The following is a 21,030-nucleotide window of genomic DNA, read 5'->3' on the forward strand; positions in this document are numbered from 1 at the left end:
GAAAAAAAAAATCAATCATCTTTATTGTACTTGAATGGCAGCGGCATTTTCAGAACAATACCTCAAAACCTGGGCAAAAGTATCTGCATGACTAGCTGAGGAAAATATTGGTTTGTGATTTGAGTGAACTTCTTGAACTTGAACTTGTTTTTTGGGTAAAATCCAACAACTATTATTAACGTTATGACATTCTGAACTCATACTGCGAGCTTTTTTAGGTCCGACATGAATGTGACATCTTCATCGCATTTCCTGTCTCTGTGTTAAAATCAGTGTTGTGTCGTTTAATAATGTGTTGAGACGACTGGGTGTTTCTTCAGAGATCTGAATTCAATGGCAGTATCGATGGCGCATGAGAAACCTCAGCCTCTCGAGCTCAACAGTTCTCCACAGACATGTCCGCTCCTCAAAGCAGAGCTGTGCTTCTACAGTACGTATTGTAAATCCTCCGGCGTCTCATGTTGAGTGAGTCCCAGCAGATAGCGAGGGCCAACACGGGTCACCACCTTCATCTCACGACTCTCTGGAAGGACGGATGCATCCGTCCATGCATCAAAATCTGCCCCTTCTGTTTCCCACCCGTCCTCCCACTACGGAAAAGCATGATTGGTCACAAACTTGTCGATAGATATCTGTTTTCTCCACATACATTTAAAAAATATAAACTTGTTTCCATCTCTTGTTGCTTCACCATAACCACAGGATATTTTTTTTATACATTTCTGAAGAGGAACAAACTCAAAGGCCTCACACTTAAAGCTAAATGAATGTGTACTGTATATGAAGAGTTCCCTTCCAATGATATCTACTCATACAAAATGACTTATAGATTTAAAATGAAAACAAACTACAATACATTAATAAGTAGTGATGTAGGTCCTTGTTTGACAAAATGAAACACTTTCACAGACTTTGGGAGCGCTTCTTAATTTCAATGTTACCTTTCAATTAACAACTTAAGTTTGTCTATATATATTCTTTATTTGGAAATGAACTCTTCATCCTGCCACTTAAAACACAACAACAAACAGTCAGAGAATCCCATTGTGATTGGACTCGATTATAACGTGTGCAGAATTCAAATCATAAAAATGTGGCATCAACATAAAGAGCAAAGCTGAACGAGCAGAGCGCTGCATGTGGACAAACACACACATCCACCTTAAATCTCGTGTAACACTTCATCACAGTTCATCTGAGAGAAAAGTCTTAACATTTAATATTTTTCTTTTACACCAAGGAATGTTCAGGGACAAAAAAATCTTTTTTTTGTTGTTTTTTAGATTTTTCTTAGAGTTTTCTGGCACTGTGTCTCCAGTGTCTCTTCACTGTACACCTTCTGAACCCACGGGCCCCTTCCTGGAGTTTGGACGTTATTTTCAGATGAGCAAAGTCTGCGTGGTGTGTGTCATGTGTAACAGTTGGTGTTTGGGCAGGCGTGAAGCAAGAAATGAGGTGTGTACTTCCTGTTTTTTTTCTCCCCCCACCCTCACCCTCACCCCACCCTCTCCAGCGGTCTTTCTCACGGCGTGGGCTGCACGACACATCTGCTGAGTCATGGTTCACAAAAAAGAGATTGAGTGTGATTTCTGTGACGGAGAGGGGAGCGGGCAGAGTCGACCCTTTCCCCCGCCGTCATTTGACACATAAAAATGGCTCTTTCTCTCGCTCTCACAAACCCACCCTCCCCTCCCCGGGTCTGGAGGTTTGTCCATGGAGGCCAGGTGAGCGAGGCCTCTTATTGGTCGGCGAGCAGCAGCAGGAGCGGCCAGCCGAGGCCCAGAAGCAGGGATGCACGGACGGGCTCAGTTCCACGGTCCGAAAGGCCCGGAGAGGGAAGAGTGGAGTCTCCCTCGTCGCCCCACAATCTGTCATTCTCATTTACCTGAAAGAAAACAAACACGTTACGATAAAAACTTTGAATATATTTTCAGCAGGAGCAGCGGGCAGGAAAAAAACTGTGAGAGAAAGGATGTAATGGCCAAATTTTCCACATCCACAGTTGAAAAATAAGACAAGTGATGGCGAGGACACAGCCACTTATCAGCCAGACACAATTTCACAGCGAGAGATGCTTCGGCTGCAAACATATTCAGTATGAACGCTTCAATCAGCTGAGCTCCATCTCTACATTATGCCCGCTCCATCCTCCATCACACGTCCATTACACTTTATTTCTTTTTTGTTTTCATTGCCCCTTAGCTCCCCTCCGCCACCTTTATTCCAGGTTTCAGTCTCGACAGGTAAACTTCAGACAAACATATGTACAGTATGTGTTCACTGTATATACAGTAAGGTTTGGGTTTATTTTTATCATTTTATCTTCTTAACACTGATAGATTTGCACACTCATCTCCTAAAATGATTTTCCAACACGAAAGTCCCAAAATATTGTTTGTAATGTGACAATAAAGAAGTGTTGAACCGTCATCTCTGTGTGTTTATGTTGAAGAACCCATGGTGGCAACAGCTAAATTCTCTGAATTTTCTGAAAATTCTTTTCTTTCCTCTGAATTCTGCCTTTTTTTCCCTCAAAATTCAAAATGTCGAAGAACCCATGGTGGCAACAGCTAGTGCCACATTATTATTATTGTCGTTGCAATCATTTTCTCGCAAAAATCTCACGTTTTCTCTCAAAATTCAGACTTTTTTCCTAAAAATTCAGACAATTTTTTTCGGAAAATTCTGACTTTTTTTTCTGAAAATTCTTTTTTTTCCTCCGAATTCTGCCTTTTTTTCCCTTAAAATTCAAAATGTTAAAGAACCCATGGTGGCAACAGCTAGTGCCACATTATTATCTACTACTATTATCTATTTTCTCTCAAAATTCTTTTTCCCCTCAAATTAGTTTTTTCCCCTCAAAATTCTGACTTTTTTTCTGAAAATTCTGACTTTAAAAAAACAAAATATCTGACTTTTTCCCTTTAAATTCAGATTTTCTTCCTCGAAATTCTGGCTTTTTTCTCAAAAATCTGACATTTTTTTCTCAAAATTCTTTTCTTTCCTCTGAATTCTGCCTTTTTTCCCCTCAAAATTCTGAATTTTGACTTTTTTCTCTCCGAATTTTTGACTTTTTTCAGAATTCTGACAGCCCCCCTTCACCACTTGTTTTGGGCGTGGTGCGGAGTTGCAGATTTTTTCCTTTCCTTTTTTCTGAAAATTCTGACTTTTTTTCCTAAAAATTCTGACATTTTTTTTCTGAAAATTCTGACTTTTTTCTGAAAATTCTTTTCTTTCCTCCGAATTCTGCCTTTTTTCCCCCTCAAAATTCAAAATGTTAAAGAACCCATGGTGGCAAAAACTAGTGCCACATTATTATCTACTACTATTATCTATTTTCTCTCAAAATTCTGACTTTTTCCCCCTCAAATTTGTTTTTCCCCTCAAAATTCTAACTTTTTTATAAAAATTCTAACTTTTTTATAAAAATTCTGACTTTTTTTCCTCCGAATTTTGACTTTTTTTCTCAGATTTTTGACTTTTTCCCTCAGATTTTGGATTTTTTCCTCAGATTTTGGACTTTTGTCAGAATTCTGACAGCCCCCCTTCACCACTTGTTTTGGGCGTGGTGCGGAGCTGCAGAGCAGAGGTCCAGCAGCGTGCTGAACCTGGGAGAGAGGCTGAGGAGACAGACACAGACGTGAAGAGACAGCAGAGAGAGCGTGGCTGTTGACGAGCGTGGCTGTTGACGAGCATGCAGAGGAGCCTACAATCGTCCCAACATATTTTTTGTAATGTGACAATAAAGAAGTGTTGAACCGTCATCTCTGTGTGTTTATGTTGAAGAACCCAAATTCGGACTTAAAAAAAAACAAAATATCTGACTTTTCCCCCTCAAATTCAGATTTTATTCCTAAAAATTCTGGCTTTTTTTCTGAAAATTCTGACTTTTTCCCTCAAAGATCTGACTTTTAAAAAAACAAAATATCTGACTTTTTCCCCTCAAATTCAGATTTTTTCCTTTCCTTTTTTCTGAAAATTCTGACTTTTTTTCCTAAAAATTCTGACATTTTTTTCTGAAAATTCTGACTTTTTTCTGAAAATTCTTTTCTTTCCTCCGAATTCTGCCTTTTTTTCCCCTCAAAATTCAAAATGTTAAAGAACCCATGGTGGCAAAAACTAGTGCCACATTATTATCTACTACTATTATCTATTTTCTCTCAAAATTCTGACTTTTTCCCCCTCAAATTTGTTTTTCCCCTCAAAATTCTAACTTTTTTATAAAAATTCTAACTTTTTTATAAAAATTCTGACTTTTTTTCCTCCGAATTTTGACTTTTTTTCTCAGTTTTTTTACTTTTTTTCTCAGATTTTGGATTTTTTCCTCAGATTTTGGACTTTTGTCAGAATTCTGACAGCCCCCCTTCACCACTTGTTTTGGGCGTGGTGCGGAGCTGCAGAGCAGAGGTCCAGCAGCGTGCTGAACCTGGGAGAGAGGCTGAGGAGACAGACACAGACGTGAAGAGACAGCAGAGAGAGCGTGGCTGTTGACGAGCGTGGCTGTTGACGAGCATGCAGAGGAGCCTACAATCGTCCCAACATATTTTTTGTAATGTGACAATAAAGAAGTGTTGAACCGTCATCTCTGTGTGTTTATGTTGAAGAACCCAAATTCGGACTTAAAAAAAAACAAAATATCTGACTTTTCCCCCTCAAATTCAGATTTTTTTCCTAAAAATTCTGGCTTTTTTTCTGAAAATTCTGACTTTTTCCCTCAAAGATCTGACTTTTAAAAAAACAAAATATCTGACTTTTTCCCCTCAAATTCAGATTTTTTCCTTTCCTTTTTTCTGAAAATTCTGACTTTTTTTCCTAAAAATTCTGACATTTTTTTCTGAAAATTCTGACTTTTTTCTGAAAATTCTTTTCTTTCCTCCGAATTCTGCCTTTTTTTCCCCTCAAAATTCAAAATGTTAAAGAACCCATGGTGGCAAAAACTAGTGCCACATTATTATCTACTACTATTATCTATTTTCTCTCAAAATTCTGACTTTTTCCCCCTCAAATTTGTTTTTCCCCTCAAAATTCTAACTTTTTTATAAAAATTCTAACTTTTTTATAAAAATTCTGACTTTTTTTCCTCCGAATTTTGACTTTTTTTCTCAGTTTTTTTACTTTTTTTCTCAGATTTTTGATTTTTTCCTCAGATTTTGGACTTTTGTCAGAATTCTGACAGCCCCCCTTCACCACTTGTTTTGGGCGTGGTGCGGAGCTGCAGAGCAGAGGTCCAGCAGCGTGCTGAACCTGGGAGAGAGGCTGAGGAGACAGACACAGACGTGAAGAGACAGCAGAGAGAGCGTGGCTGTTGACGAGCGTGGCTGTTGACGAGCATGCAGAGGAGCCTACAATCGTCCCAACATATTTTTTGTAATGTGACAATAAAGAAGTGTTGAACCGTCATCTCTGTGTGTTTATGTTGAAGAACCCAAATTCGGACTTAAAAAAAAACAAAATATCTGACTTTTCCCCCTCAAATTCAGATTTTATTCCTAAAAATTCTGGCTTTTTTTCTGAAAATTCTGACTTTTTCCCTCAAAGATCTGACTTTTAAAAAAACAAAATATCTGACTTTTTCCCCTCAAATTCAGATTTTTTCCTTTCCTTTTTTCTGAAAATTCTGACTTTTTTTCCTAAAAATTCTGACATTTTTTTCTGAAAATTCTGACTTTTTTCTGAAAATTCTTTTCTTTCCTCCGAATTCTGCCTTTTTTTCCCCTCAAAATTCAAAATGTTAAAGAACCCATGGTGGCAAAAACTAGTGCCACATTATTATCTACTACTATTATCTATTTTCTCTCAAAATTCTGACTTTTTCCCCCTCAAATTTGTTTTTCCCCTCAAAATTCTAACTTTTTTATAAAAATTCTAACTTTTTTATAAAAATTCTGACTTTTTTTCCTCTGAATTTTGACTTTTTTCCTCAGATTTTGGACTTTTGTCAGAATTCTGACAGCCCCCCTTCACCACTTGTTTTGGGCGTGGTGCGGAGCTGCAGAGCAGAGGTCCAGCAGCGTGCTGAACCTGGGAGAGAGGCTGAGGAGACAGACACAGACGTGAAGAGACAGCAGAGAGAGCGTGGCTGTTGACGAGCGTGGCTGTTGACGAGCATGCAGAGGAGCCTACAATCGTCCCAAAATATTGTTTGTAATGTGACAATAAAGAAGTGTTGAACCGTCATCTCTGTGTGTTTATGTTGAAGAACCCATGGTGGCAACAGCTAATGCCACATCATTATTATTATTATTATTATTATTATTATTATTATTATTATTGTCTCAATCATTTTCCCTCAAAATTCTGACTTTTTTTCCTCCAAATTTTGGCTTTTTTTCTCAAAATTGACCCAGGAGAGGTGATTAGCACACCTGCATCCAGTTGTCTAATCACCCTGCCCTTTCACAGTAGCATGCTGAACCTGGGAGGAAGGCTGAGGACAGTCTAAGAGGCAGAAATATGTGAAAAATGTATTTAAGTTCAGACTTTATTCTTTTTTTCTACTTTTTTTTCTCAGAATTTTGACTTTTAAACTCAGAAGCATATTTTTGATAATGTTATTGTCATGAAGCTAAGTCTTCCCTCTTTACTGACATACACAAATCTCAAACTGTGTTTCTGGGTCAAAGTGTTGGAGCAGGTCACGTATGGAAAACCAAAAAACCTTTCTCTGCCCTCCAGCATGTGACCAGAGAAACCTCGGCTCACCATCATGGAGGATTTCTCCGATGTACATCCACTTGTTTCATTTTGACTCACTTTGAAGGACGCACTAATGCCTCGGGGGTTAAACAGATTTAACTGATGTTTGTAATAATAAAATGACATTAGTAAGAAAATTGAAAAATAAAGTTGTTTTTTAGACTGTAAAACTGCAGTAAACCCTCTTTAGTGTGTAGCTCCATGAAATAAGAGTGGAAATAAGTGCAAAGTTTATTGCTTACAGTTAGTTGACCTGCCTTTGCAGAGGTGATTGGAATGCACAGCAATATTTGGAGTGTTAATTTAATTTCTGTGAATCATCAGTGGCAGTTATTTCAGTGTGTTTGTTGAAGAGTTGTACATGTGATGATGAGACTCTGAGGCAGCTCATTTACTGGATTAATTAACTCTGACTGGTGGCGACTCGTTGACACTTTGTTTGATCAAGAGTTGATGCTCGGCTATCGGGTGAAGAAATGTTCACGTTCAACCAAGTGTCGCTTCCCTGTTTGCTTTATCTCGGAGCCATGAAGTCTGACGCAGTCTGAGGATGATAAAGACTGTTGGAACAATCATCGTGTGGGATGGGGGCTTCTGAGGACCCCAGGCAACAATGTGTCATTTGGGCTTTTGGCCCTTTTCTTCAGTAAGTGGCCTAGTTATACATTTAGCTTGTGAAGTTTATTAATATCTGTCGGCTGATTGGCAGCAGTGTTGGGCATCGTTACTTTGGAAAGTAGTTAATTAGGTTACAATGTTACCATCAATTACAAGTAATCCGTTACGTTACAGCGTCACCTATGATTAAAAGTAACACGTTAGAATACTCATGCATTACCACAAATGAAAAGTCGTTTGCAGCCTCGCACATGCTGCACTAACGGACACAGACACAGTCTGCTTTAAACGCACCGAGACGTCCTGACAATGAATCACGTCAGTCATCCAACCAGACCAACTCTGCAGGACAACAAGAAGAGGAAAGACGGTCCGCTTGGATAAAGATGTTTTTTTTAAATGGAAGTGTTAAATTAAATTAAATGTTTTTAAAGCTTTTCACCAACGCAGACTGCATTTCACCGTTATGTTGCTCTTGTTCTTCTTCTTGAAAATAATGTGCGTACTTCCACGATTCAGAAGCTGTCCTCTCCGCCATCTTGCCGGCGGTTTGAAAACACTCACACACACACACACACACACACACACACACACACACACACAGTCTGACAAAAAGCTGCAGTCACTGATTGTCAGTTACGTTATCTGCAGCCTTTTCTCATTAATGCATGGAACACATTTCCTTACCCTGAAGTGAATTGTTTATCATCTTCTCCTCATTATTAAAATGAAGTATGTTCAATATGTTCAATGCCAAACAAACCATCCATATTAATATTTATGCTGAGCAGTGTTTAATGCTTGTTTACTTAACTGCTTCGTTGTATGGGCTACATTAACGATGTTTACAGAAGCAGTTTATGGTGTTGATGCAGCATTTATGAAAATCATCTGATTGTGTGAGATGTGTGATATCAACACCACTGGCTGCTGAGAAACATTCATAACGAGACCATTATTTATGCACTGATACTTTTATTTACTTTATTTTTTGATGTATATATTTATAAGTCTGTGTTTACATTTGCAGCCATGATGTATTGAACTATTTCATCCGCATATCTTTCTCTGCAGCAACGTGTTTAAACTTATATAACACACATTTGTTTACATGGTGTTTCGCAGCTTCTCTTAATTGTCTTTACTCCTTTATTCTCATTATGTTGTTTGTTTTATGCTCTACTTTGTGTTCTGCAGAGATCTAATGATCCCTCTGGGATCAATAAAGTTGCATCCAGTCTTAAAGCTTCAGAGCTGCCTTCATTCACTCACTTCACTTCTCTACATGATAAACACTCAGTGGGTTAGTCTGTAGTGAGCAGCCGAGCCAGAGCAATGCACTGACTTAATCAGTCGATACTCGTGCGTCAGTCGGCATGCATACAAAGAGAAAAGAGTGAATCTTTGTTCTGTGTTTACCTTATTTGCACTCATACAGAATCTTACTGTTGAAATATTTCATTTTTATATTTGATAAGCTGATTTTAAATATTTAACATATCTTCATCTCAGCTTTTTGCTAATAAAGTACTGTTGCCACACTTTTGTTTAAACTGTGTGAGAGGCTCCAATGATAGAAACGGAATATAATATTCATGTTTTCATTAGTGTTTAATCATCTGAATATTGTGTTTTCATTACCCTACACTGAGCCTTTTACAGTACACCATGTTGCACCACTGTGTTTCTACATTAGTCCTGATGTATCATTATTTTTTGTCCTAACTGAGAAGCATAGAGTAACTAAATACTTCTGTTTTACACACCTCATATTCTGCACATTTACAGAAAGGAGAAGCATTGCATTGCATCTGGATAGCTTCTCTTTGAGCTGCTGTGGCATGGATTGCCTCTTTGGACAAAAGCATCTGCCAAATGAACGTAAATATGCACAATTAAAATTTAAATTACATAGTGCAAACATCTCTCACTGAGAATTTGTCCCTGGAATAAGCTGGCGTGAAGTGAATTTTGTGCGAATGGACACGGCTTCAGTTCTCTTCATCTCGGTTATTGTGTGACTGACTTTGTACCTGATGCTGTCTGAATTATGCAGATAATGTAAACCCCACCCATCTGCTGCTCCCTGCAGGATGAAACAAACACCCCAAGTCATCTGGAGTGGTGTGACCCAGTTCTGAGCGAGGCCGTCTCCATTAGTGCCTCTCTGTTTGGAAAAGGCTGTACTTCACATTTTCAGTCTTCAGTCCATCTCGTCTCACCTGAGTAGGTATCTGTGCTTTCAGAATGTTCTGCTCTGTTTCCATGGAGACGCCTGGGGCGGTGGTTGCCAAGTGCGGGCTCTGGTTGTCCGTCGCTGGACTGGGCATCCCGGGCTGACCGGCGTCCGTTTTCACGTCCGACCCGTTCCCGAAGGCCACGATGGCATTTTCTGGAACACAAGAAACAGCAGGGACCTGTCGTGACTGGACCATCCACGTTGTTCTCATTATCTGATGGCTTAATGGAAATGAAGCTACATGCTAATTTTCACATCAGCCATCACCTCCAGTTTCCTTTTGCTTTTCTGTCCCTGCATGGCTCTTTGTAATGTGATTGGTCACTTTATAATTATGGACTGGGGGCTGCAATTATGATGTGGTCATGGCATGAGAGGACAAGACAACCTTTCAGAGTGAATCATCGGGCTGCTGAAAGAGTGCCTGTACTGTCATTCATTTCAAACTGCATTCAACAAAAATGAAAGCATGCACATTTGTGTGATGCATCAGAAATTAAAGAGTACTAACCATCCCTGAAACAAGCAGTGAAAGCTCATCCGCCGACAGAAAGCAGATTTCTGAATAATAGATCTCAGATTTTTCAAATTCATACATCGTGTTGCCTTTCTGGGCCACCAGTGTAAGGAACTGCCTAAAATGAGTAACATATGTTATTCATATGCCTGGGGGATACGTTTAAATATGTTTTTCCTAAGGCAGTCTTGAACATTGCCCGCCATTACACAAGAGAGAAAGGAGCGTTGTATGAGCAGGGATTCACTCATGAATTGTAAATGTACATTGGACAAACAGACGAGCTGCTGCAAGTCAGACATAATGCAGATTCACTTAATGGCAAAACTGAATGGCAAAAGGTGAACGCGGGTCATAATGCCAAATAATAAAGGATAATGAAGCGCAGTGAGTGACCTTTTTTTGAGTCTGCTCCCGGTCAGCCGGCTCACTGACCGGCTCACCTACACAGCTGCAGGGCAGCATGACAAGATAGAGCTGAACATTTCCCAGACACACAGTCAATTCCACTCACTTCTGACCTTTCAGTTGGTTTTCAACACTAACACTGCGTCCAAATGCAGCCCCCCCATTCACTATTCATGTGTATGTATTATGTATAGAAGAAATTCTGTAAATTCTATGTGCAGTTGCCAGATTATGCAGAACTTCCATATGCCAATACACCTGTACTACACCTGAGATGTCTGAGATGAAAAAGTAGTTTTGTCTTTGAGAGGTACGGTGTGTATGAGTGAGACAGACAGTGTATTATAATTAGCAGTATTCTGGTGAAAGCAGAGTGCCCATGAGAGAGTAGGTAAGAACAGTCGAGTGTTTGTCTGCTCTGAACGTGTAATTCTCATCTCATCACATCTCAGCTTGTCCAAATAAGTTTCCAAGTTACTGGCAGAAAACACACACTGCAGCTACCGTGCGACTGTAGTGGGTGTTTTTTCAGATAAGTTGAGAAGTTTAACCCCAAAACCCAACCGGGCACGTCGCAGCTGCAACGCTGTCCTGGACTTCAAACCCACCGGGAGCATTTCAGAAGTGTTTCTCCCTCCAGACTTTACTGGCTCAGATTTGGTCATTTTCCTGGTTCATGTTCTTCTAAACATGCTTCTGTGGAAACATGCTACGTAGTTAATTAGTTTCGCCTTTGTCTGTTTCTACGACCGGCAGTTTGCACAGGGTGTTTTATTTTGAAAATCCAGTGGATTCTCTATGCTCTATGTTTCTGTGTTTGGCTTCCTGCAAGCTCGAGGTCGCTGTGGCTGTGCATGTCCGTGTCCAGTTGATTTTAGTGGTTAGGCGTTATCTTGGGAGCTGGTTCAAGAAATAAGAGATAATGTTACGTGCATCTCTACAGCTTGGATCGATCTGAGAACCTCCTGGTTCAGACGATAGAGGATATCTGGTTCTCTGATAAAGACTTTAAGATGTACAAAGAAAATAATACGACTCATAAGGTGCATCCAGTCACCATGCTTGTAAATGTTGTGAGGAGCCAGAGTTTACAGTCCTGAGGTCTGCAGCTTGAATCGATGCTTTTGAAGTCGTAGTCATTTTTGGATGAAGCGGGCGACTTCCATGTTTTGTTTTTGAGCTGCGATGCTTTGAATTCACGCAGCTTTGATTTGCACCGCGGCGTTTCTTTGACGAGCCACAGAAAGGTGAGAATAAACAGTATGTTTGGTTTAACGAGTGAAGCCTTAAATGAAGAGGAGAAGCTTCTCTGTGTTTGAGGTGAGCCTGCGGTTATTAACTCGGGTAGTTTAAAGAATTACGGAGCATTAAATGTAATTAGACCTCGCCGGGAGCTAAATTTGATCAACACGTGTTGATAAAGTTGAGAAAATGTTGTTTAACCACAGATTGTTCATTTTATTCTATTTAAATCACCTGCATGATCTGAATACATCAAGTATTCTACAAAAGCTCTTTACTTTCTCAGAGCAAACACATCTATTGCTTTCAACATATACTGGATTTTTCCAGTGCTTTCATTCACTCAGTGAAAACCGAGGACATCCGCTCTCAGACCCTCTCAGCCTGCCGGGCTTCCCTCTTTAGTAAGAGATTAGATCACAGGCAGCAGAGCCTCGGTGCACTCGAACAACTAATGCAACCTCTAGTGCATTATTAGAAGTGAAATATTAAAAAGTAAATCTAATTATGAAATGCTCAGTGAGTGGATGCACTATTCAAAGTGAGAGGAAAACTTGTAGGACACCTGTCACATGACAATAACAGCACAAACCTCTTGGACGCCGCTGCAGTAGTCTAGAGTTCCTTTCAGTGGAGGAAACATCATGACATGCCCAACGTGTAAGAAAATGTGATTAAGTGGCCTGCAGGTTTCCCTTCCTCCGTTAACACCTAAGACATCACTGACGGGTCATAGGTGGTAAATATAGAGCCCACTCCACAGGAGAGGTGTAAACACCAACACTCTAATAGCTACAGCACCACAGTAGCTGAGTCATAACATCCAATCACCAAACAATGGAGATGTTAAATAGATTTTTGATTTGCTGCCCAGCAACAGCAGAAAACAATTATGTTCAACAAAAGCCCCCAAATTAAAGATCTGCCGTCTCATTCTGCAGCTAATGAAACACTTTGTGAAATCACAACCTATATTTCTGCTGTTTGTTCACTCACAGAGCTGATTTCATTTATATTCCAACGCGTTCCACATGGTGTTAGAGTTTAACTCTTAGAGCATGTTTGATGGATGGGATGTGAAGGAGGTGGTAAAGGCTCTCAAAGGCAATGCAAATACAGCAGGTGGGATCCACCACACATCGTTCATCACTCATGTGAAAAAAATAGAAAATGTCATCTATTAAAGGAAAGTTTCTGTTCCTGATTGTTGCTTCTCAAGCTACACTGTATAATGTCATATACAGTGTTCACATATAAAGAAGGACGTTTATTATTTCCATTTCATTTTACTTTATATTTATCCTCTACTTCAATTTAGAAGACAAAATATACAGAGCACATTTGACCTCAGTACGCTGATGTGACTCGTGTGCTGCATGAAGATTATAAAATGAATAGAAATATAGATTAAAGTATCTGAATGTGAAGCTTTTAAAGTTAACTCCACTGCAACCAGCGACAGTGTCAAACGTCTGCTCACAGTGACGCTACACTACACTAATAAAAATAACATTTAATAATAATTTAACAATCAAGCAGCAGCAATTATATTTTAATATTAATGCTTAATCTAGTCACTGTGCTTCATATTTAAATAAATCTGCTTCTTCTTCTACAAAATTATTTAAATGCAATAACTTTTTGGCCACTTGGGGGCAGCAAAACAAAGTTGCAAACACAAAATATATATATCAGCAAAAAGTCAATAAACTTGCAGATCACTGCTCGCTCATTAGAGGAAAAATGCTCAGTTGTGTTGTCCACCAGTTACTTGCTAACACTGTCTGAGCTGAAAGAAGCTTAAAGCTCCGTAAAACTAAAAACTACAAAGTCATATTGTAATTATCAGGATGAACCACAAGCCATAATTGTATAAGTTAATATAAATACGTTGATTAGAGCAGCTTAAAGGACATTGTACAGTCTTGCTGTTCTACATATAAGCTCTGAGTCTTCCCAGAACTAAACGGCTGAGATTAGAGGTTAAATGCACATCATGGAACATTTAGAGGTTTAGGAGTTAATGTTGTGTTTTCAGCTTTCTCTGCCGCCCCACGGTGCGAGCAAGAGTTTTTAATATATGATGTTTGCTTGTATGTTTACACAGCACCCTGTTAGCACTGCTTATGCATTATTACAATAGTCAACATTGACTCAAGGCCTTGGAACAGTTGCATATTTACAATAAAGACTGGAGGAGTGTGAATCTTTGGAGACCTTGCTCCTTGTTTCGCAGGTGTTAAAGGAACAGATGTTCAAGTTTGGATGTAATTCAATTAAACAAACAGACGCTTTCGATGTTTTGGGTTTGAATCCTCAGCTGACTGAAACAGATAATGGTTTACGCCTTTGCTGTCTGCGCTGAAAACACATTTATAACAAAGATGATTCAGGGTGTGTGAGACAGAAGCAAACAAGCCTGGCTGCTCTTTTCAGCCTTTCCTTTCACTGGTTTTAAGCGTTGACATGGTGAAATTATCACAGCGTGGAAAAAGTCACAACTTTAACCCCAATTTGCAGAAAAGAAAAGTAACATTGGAGTGGATTGGAAACATCAGACAGCCTCTCACTCTTCATCTTTCAGATGTCTGTAATGGTGCGATATAATGATCATGGTCAATATTTAAATGGGCGTCTTACAGTAAGTAGGTTGCGACTGGGAGGAATATTATAATATGTACATTCTGTACTATGTATAATTTGCACTCGGCTGGATTTATATAAGGACAGCCATTCCATCAAGTTCTTGGATTTAACACAACGAGAATGACTTATAATCACACCATAATTAATATTCCATAAGCATTAATTTTCATTCAGCTAATGGGCTACTCGGCAGCAATTACGTTTGCATGAAAGTCGCTTCAATTAAAATATGTTCAAATGAAGACATGAAATGAGAGATTCATCAATTAATATCCACAGCTTATACTGTAAGATGGATGTGGGTGCTTAGAAATGAAAATCGCAGCATTATTCCGTCCGTTCCGAGCGAAAACCTTCGATTTCCAGGAACGTCTCGCTGGTTATTAGTGATGGGGTTTTCAAAGCCTTCAGCGGAGAATCAGCGTGTGACACACAAACATTGATTTCTCACAGGATCATAACAAATTGATCCATCCTCCTGAGGTAGGTTACCTTTGCAAACACAATTCTGCAGAAATCAATGCAGGGCCTTGATTCGACACCCTCCACTGGTGCAATGCTGAGCTTCAACTACTAGACAGAGATGGAGGCGGTGGATGGGTAACCCACATGCTCCTTGCCAGCTCTGCAGCTAATTAGGGAATCTGCAAGTTGCAACAGAACAGCAACGAGTCAATAGTGAGGGAAACAGATTGAGCCCGGCTGATGGTGTGTATACATCAGCACCTCGCAGAAGAGGCTGTGGACCAGCTAATGGCGCTGTGGGCCATTAGCGTCGGTGGGACAGGTGGGGAAGTGTACTGCGGCGCTCAGAGTGTGCAGTTAGCCGCGCTGGCAAGCTGACGGATGAGAGAAGCTGGGGGTGCAACTCCAGCTGCTCGCCACCGTGCCTTGCCACCCACCGTCACGCAAAGATGAAGTGCCAATTGATACGTTCAGTGGTAAGCTGCTGTGACAGTTCCTTTGTAAATGTTTGGACACGGCTGTTTAAGCACCGCCACCTCGCATCTCTTTGACTTTTAAGTTTCTCCCTGGGGGCTTATTTTTCTTTCTCTTACTGACTTCATAGGTTCCCCCGAAGCCACACTGCAGAGCACATCCTGTCCCCAACCTCCCTGACATGTTTGCTGGTTACCCTCACTTTTTTCTTGTTTCACTGCTAATTTAACTGCCAGAAAAATGTGAAATAATTGCAGAAATAAATTAGCTTCACCTCCATCTGTCCTCTTATATTTTTCCCTGACACACTCAGCTTTCAAAGAACGAAGAAGTCCGGAGCTGCTGTTCAGCATCGTGATGGGATTATTATCGCCGTGATGAAGAGGTAAGTTAGGGTGACAGCTGTTTTTAAAACCTGAGCGTGCTCACTCCGGAGAGGGATTTTTTTACTGCACTTTTTCCCTCCCCCTATCTGCAAACGACTGTATTCTTCCCTGCCACTATTCTCTCTGTCCACCTCATTAGTTCGGAGGCAGGAAACCAAATTACTTTCAATTACAAAGTCATCAAAGGCCATCTGAAGTCCTGTCTCAGCAAGCCGGCCCCAGTGCAGCAGCACAGTGGGGAGGCCAGCATGCTATATAATGCTGAATTCAGTCGCAAAAAAAGATGCAAGCACCAAAAGACACCGGGAGGATTCATTTAATTGACGACGGTGCTGTCCACTTGTGAAACAGAACCATCACCGGAAGAGAGGAGAGACTTTTGACTGGAGTCAGGATGAAAAACAATTCATTTTCTGTGCACTGTGATTACACGAGGAACACGGGGGGGAAGAAGAACGCTCAGCAGCTCCCAGGGTGGATTCATTTTCCCAATTATTGGCTCGAGCCCAGACTCTCCTTGCCAAATCATTACGCACACTTTCTCCCCAAAATAGAACTGTGAGTCTGAACAAGACTGAACTCCAATTGAGATGAGAGCACGACGTGCACCGCTGGACCATGAACCGCCTTTCCCATTAGAAACTTGCTCATCCTTATTATCACGTACTGTAGGCGCCGTTTGGCTTCAGCCATTTGCTCAGGCAGGAGGAAAGAAGCTTTTTTTTGCTTAGATGGAGGGAAATGAGGCCAGTAAGTCTGAGGTTTGTTTTTCTGGGTCTCTAAGGAGCTTACAGTAAACAGCACAGTTCTGAGTTCTGGCTGCAGGATGCACACCAGAAGTTTCATTGAAAAACAAGACATCCATCAAGCAGTTGAAAAACATATGTGACTACGCTCAGAGGTTTAACTCACTGCAGGATAATGTACATTTTATGACTATTACACAGAAATGTCATTATCTCATTGTGCGATGCATGTCAGGTGGCAACTACCTTTCAAAATGGATACACACATTGTAATCGTCTGTAAATAGCTTGAACGGAGAACTTTTTGTCCCTAGATGAAATTAGTCATTTGGCTCTGTCTGCTGTTAGTCATGTCTGCTGCATTTAGGTCTTTGTTGTTCATGTATTTAGATATTCATCTGTCTAGATTTGACATATCTGTGTATTTATACCCTGCATGTTTTCTACAGTAAAGGCAGGATTCTTCTGAAAGGACGTACAGCGTGTCCTCAGTCAACAAGCTGTTGTCATAGCTTTCTTTATTCTCCATCACAGTAACTCCCTGAACCCTCTGCAAGGATTCTTTGTATCTTTATAGCCTGGACTCTTGACTTTAAAGCATTCTCAGTGTTGCACTTTGTGGTCCACCAAAGGCGACAGATATGGGTGAAGAATGAACAATGTACAAAAATGTTCAAGTGCAGCGTCTCTGATTCCGACATCGTAACTTTCAAACTTTGTTAAATGACTCGACAACAACAGCAGCTGAGTTTGAATCACATGGAGGCCCGTAGTGAAGTTATCAGACTTCAATTGGTCGATGGAATAACTGTGATATGTGACATGAAAAACAACAAAAAATACAGTTTGTAACCGGCCTCTAGAACAACAGCTACAAGCGTTTTCTGACCTGACACGTCATTAGTCTGTGCCTCTCTAAAATCATTACAAATCACTGCTGAAAAATAAACCACCTTGTTCCTTCAAGAAGCTTCCAAAGTGTTTCTTATTTAATGTGTAGAGGTGCAATATTTGATTTTATTGTTTAGTTTTATGATATGTGTCTTGTGTTTAATCCATTAATAAATTATATAATATCAGATGGTTACGGTTTAATTAGGGTGCAAGTATGACTTTGTTGGATTAATGAAACATGACGTGTACTTAGGGAACATCGTAGTTTTGGTTTAAATGACTAATTTAATGAAGGTTTGTCATCACGGCTTAATAAACACTTGGATATGATTAGGAATAGATCGTGGTTGACTTAGTCCAGACAGTCATAATCCAGTGTCTGCCAGGAGATCTTGAATTCTTGAAGGACGACCTCTTACAAAGTATTTAAAGTTCCCAGTCTCAGCTCTGTGCTGTGAAGTGAAGCATTCTTAGTCAGAGATAGTACTGCCTGCCCATTAGGAAAACTTTCCATGAGGGATTGATGCTCTGGGAACTGGGAGCAGCCAGTTTAAATCACTGATTAACTCAATAAAACCCATTACAGCACGTCGTGCAGCGATCCCTTTGTGGAGCACAATTAATACAAGTGATTTACTGTACAGAGAGTTTTGTCACTGGAGAAGCAGATAAAGCTTCTAATGAGTAATATTGAAATTTGAGTCTGTTGCTCCTCAGAAATCTTCTCCTCGTACTCTGTCCTTTATACTCTGTCTTTTATTGGTGCTACTCCTCCAGATGGTTGTTTTTATGCTTTTGTCTCCATCTTTAATGCTGAAGACTTGTCGCTGCTTACTGGATTATTACGCTTATTACTGGATTAACCACCAAGCTGGTAAACGTTGTATCTGTTTCTGTTTCCATACACACAAATATTTTGGTCTTTACACTTGACGAGTTCTCGACATGCTCCTGCACGGATCATGTCGCGTCATGTTCACGGTCTGCTTTGAAGCTGCCACACTGTTCAGAGGTGTTTGCACGTCATTTACTATTGACAAGCACATTAAATCCACTTTCTATGATCAATGTGGGGACACTCCCTTGTGCAGTTTTATATCTGTATTTTCAGAATCGAGCATGTGAGTACGCTGACAATGGATATCAGCATTTATATACAAACACCAGTGAATTTTGGTCCTGCCTGCAAATTACTTTGGAATTATTGAGCACTTTAATGAGAGATATCTATAAAACACTGTCCCTACACGATCCATACTGAGACACATACAACAGAAGAGATGGGGTTAGAATAAATTAAATTCAGTTCAATAGGTATATCATTTTTGCCTATGGATAGTACGTATTAGAGGATAATAAAACTATACTGCATAGACATTTTGGCAGTTTGTAACAAGACGGAAACATAAAAAGAAAAAGGGATAATAGTTCTGTTATTGCTATTAAATTAGTTATGGTATCATAAATACAAAATTATGATTGTGAAAATATTACTTTGGGAAATTACATTGTAAAAAGTTTTTAGACAGGAAGTACTTATTCTTTAAATATGGTGTTCATCTTAGTTGCTCGAGGACAAAAACATTTGGCTGAACTTTATATCTGCAGCTATGAAGCAGTTTTAAAATGATGATAGATACTGAGGGACAGTTATGTTGGAGACATCTGACTGTGAAACTGTGCTGTGGTTCAGTTACCCTGTGATGTCATGTGTGAATTTCAATTGATGCTTCATTTTCTTTTCATTTCTCAGAACCTTACAATAAGCTTAGTGGATTCTGTTTTGTCACCACATGACAGCAGCTCCAGTTAGCTTTGTACTGTCACCATGTCATTGGTCTCATACGACAGCTTTGTAAGAACTTGTCTTCTTTTCTAATAACCCAGAATAAACTTCAGTGTCTTCAGTTTGTATTACTTTGTCACCGGTGTCAGTCTGATGTCACTGGTGTGATCGCTCAGCCGGAGCGATGATCCATCATCGCAGCGGTTTTGTCGTCGTAAATAAAAGCTACAACAAAAAGGTAAAAGACGACAGAGGGTTGGTGGATGATCCTCATCAGCTCACCTCAGCTGCAGTCTATGTCACTCATGTGACTGATTTGGTTTATTAATTATGCTTCACTGAAGAAAAAAACATGTTTCTGTTATCACTGATTTTTCTGCAGCGATAATTTCCCATCATAATCCAAACAAACAGATATTAGCTGTGGTAACCCGTCACTGCGTGCCACCAGCTGTACTGTTTCATTAACGTCACTCAGTCTGCAAACATATGAATCTATATCGACTGAAGTGAACACATGGTGCTTGAGTGACTGCAGTCTTTACTGTCGTGAAGGCCATCGCTCCCCAGCCATACTGAAAAATGCAACAAAGCGTTGGTTACGAGTAGATTTGTGCGTCAGACGAGTGAAGGACTTTGACGTCTTTCTTTCTGATGAAGAGGACAGTGGCTACGGTTTGATAACAAATAGAATGAAGTGTCCTTAAACTGCGACCTTTTGTTAATCTGTGCACAGATGAACCACATGCAAACCTACAGATCAGAGCTGTGACAGCAGCACATGTAAAGTCTGAGCTGACTAAAAGCGACTCTGCAGCATGGACGTATCATCGATTACACGCTGTTAATTGTCACACTTGTCCTGGTTGTTATGAGATCTCTCTCTGCAGCTGGTACTCACTCAGGCAGATGTTGTCGTGGAAAGAAAACAGGAAGTCATTGCATTGCTCCCTGTGGTTGCCGCTCGCTGCACAGGAGCACCACGGTCCCACGTTGGATGTGGAGTTGTCAAGGTAGTTGGGAGTTATTGTGCTTCCTGCAGAGAGATGGAGAGATCACAGGTCTGTATGTCTGCAGGCACAGGAAGACATACAACTTCTCTTCATGTTTCCAGGTTCACGATGGGTGAATCTGAACATACGATCTCATGAATAAAAGTTTTTTAATTGAGCTGAATCAAACTTTTTTTGTAAACTCCTTACAGGCAAAAGACTAAAGCGTTTAATGCCCCAACAAATTGAACATTTCAGCACAATTCTGGCTGATTTAATCTTGTTATCTAAGCCTGATTATGACCTTACCCTGATTATGATAATCACATAAAGGCGTTTACATGGCAATTTCTATCATCACAACATCGCCTAATTAGGCTAAGACTGGGTTATTAGTTTGCACGTAAATGGATTCACTGAGAGAAACTGAGAGGAATCTATAAAAACAGGAGATTGGAAGTGGAGTGAACAGAGACACCGACACAGACTGGCAGGTTATTCAAGCCGGCAGCCTGGTGATCAAATGTTAGACCGCTTCAATCCCATTTCCTGACAGGACTCCACATTACGGAGCCAATAAAGTTGTACTGTATATGTGCAGGATTGGAAAGCAGCTTACATTTGTTAAGATACTCTGATCTTTTGTGACAGGCAGTTATTTTGAAATTAGATTTGGTTTGTGGATGTATTTATCATATAAATGTATTTTTTTTAAAGAGCTGATTGCTTACACAGCATCGTGCTCTTGATCTCTCACTGAGTCTTATTCGGTGCTACAACAGATGGAGTCCACACAACAAGTGCAGCAGAAGTTGTTTTGCAGCGTTTCTGAGTTGCTCACATATATATCCAGCAGGGCAGGCGGCTTGGTGGACTCTGATAAGTGCGGTGGCACGCAGTGCAAAGTCCAGGCACCAACAC

At 40.1% G+C, this 21,030-nt stretch overlaps 1 protein-coding gene across 5 annotated transcripts in view; it reads right to left on the bottom strand.

Moving 5' to 3' along the window:
* gfra4a (GDNF family receptor alpha 4a) overlaps nt 1-21,030 on the bottom strand; it is a 221,107-nt gene continuing 200,077 nt past the window's right edge. For all 5 annotated transcript variants that reach the window (XM_027274741.1, XM_027274742.1, XM_027274743.1 and 2 more), the window contains 3 exons: nt 20,019-20,153; nt 9,537-9,706; nt 1-1,885 (listed from right to left, as the gene is read on the bottom strand). In XM_027274741.1, coding sequence (XP_027130542.1) covers nt 1,739-1,885; nt 9,537-9,706; nt 20,019-20,153 — 452 coding nt within the window. In that variant the 3' untranslated portion in view covers nt 1-1,738. The remainder of the gene's footprint in view (nt 1,886-9,536; nt 9,707-20,018; nt 20,154-21,030) is intronic.

This window comes from Larimichthys crocea, chromosome XXIV (assembly GCF_000972845.2).
Source record: "Larimichthys crocea isolate SSNF chromosome XXIV, L_crocea_2.0, whole genome shotgun sequence".
In the NCBI taxonomy this organism is placed as follows: domain Eukaryota; kingdom Metazoa; phylum Chordata; class Actinopteri; family Sciaenidae; genus Larimichthys; species Larimichthys crocea.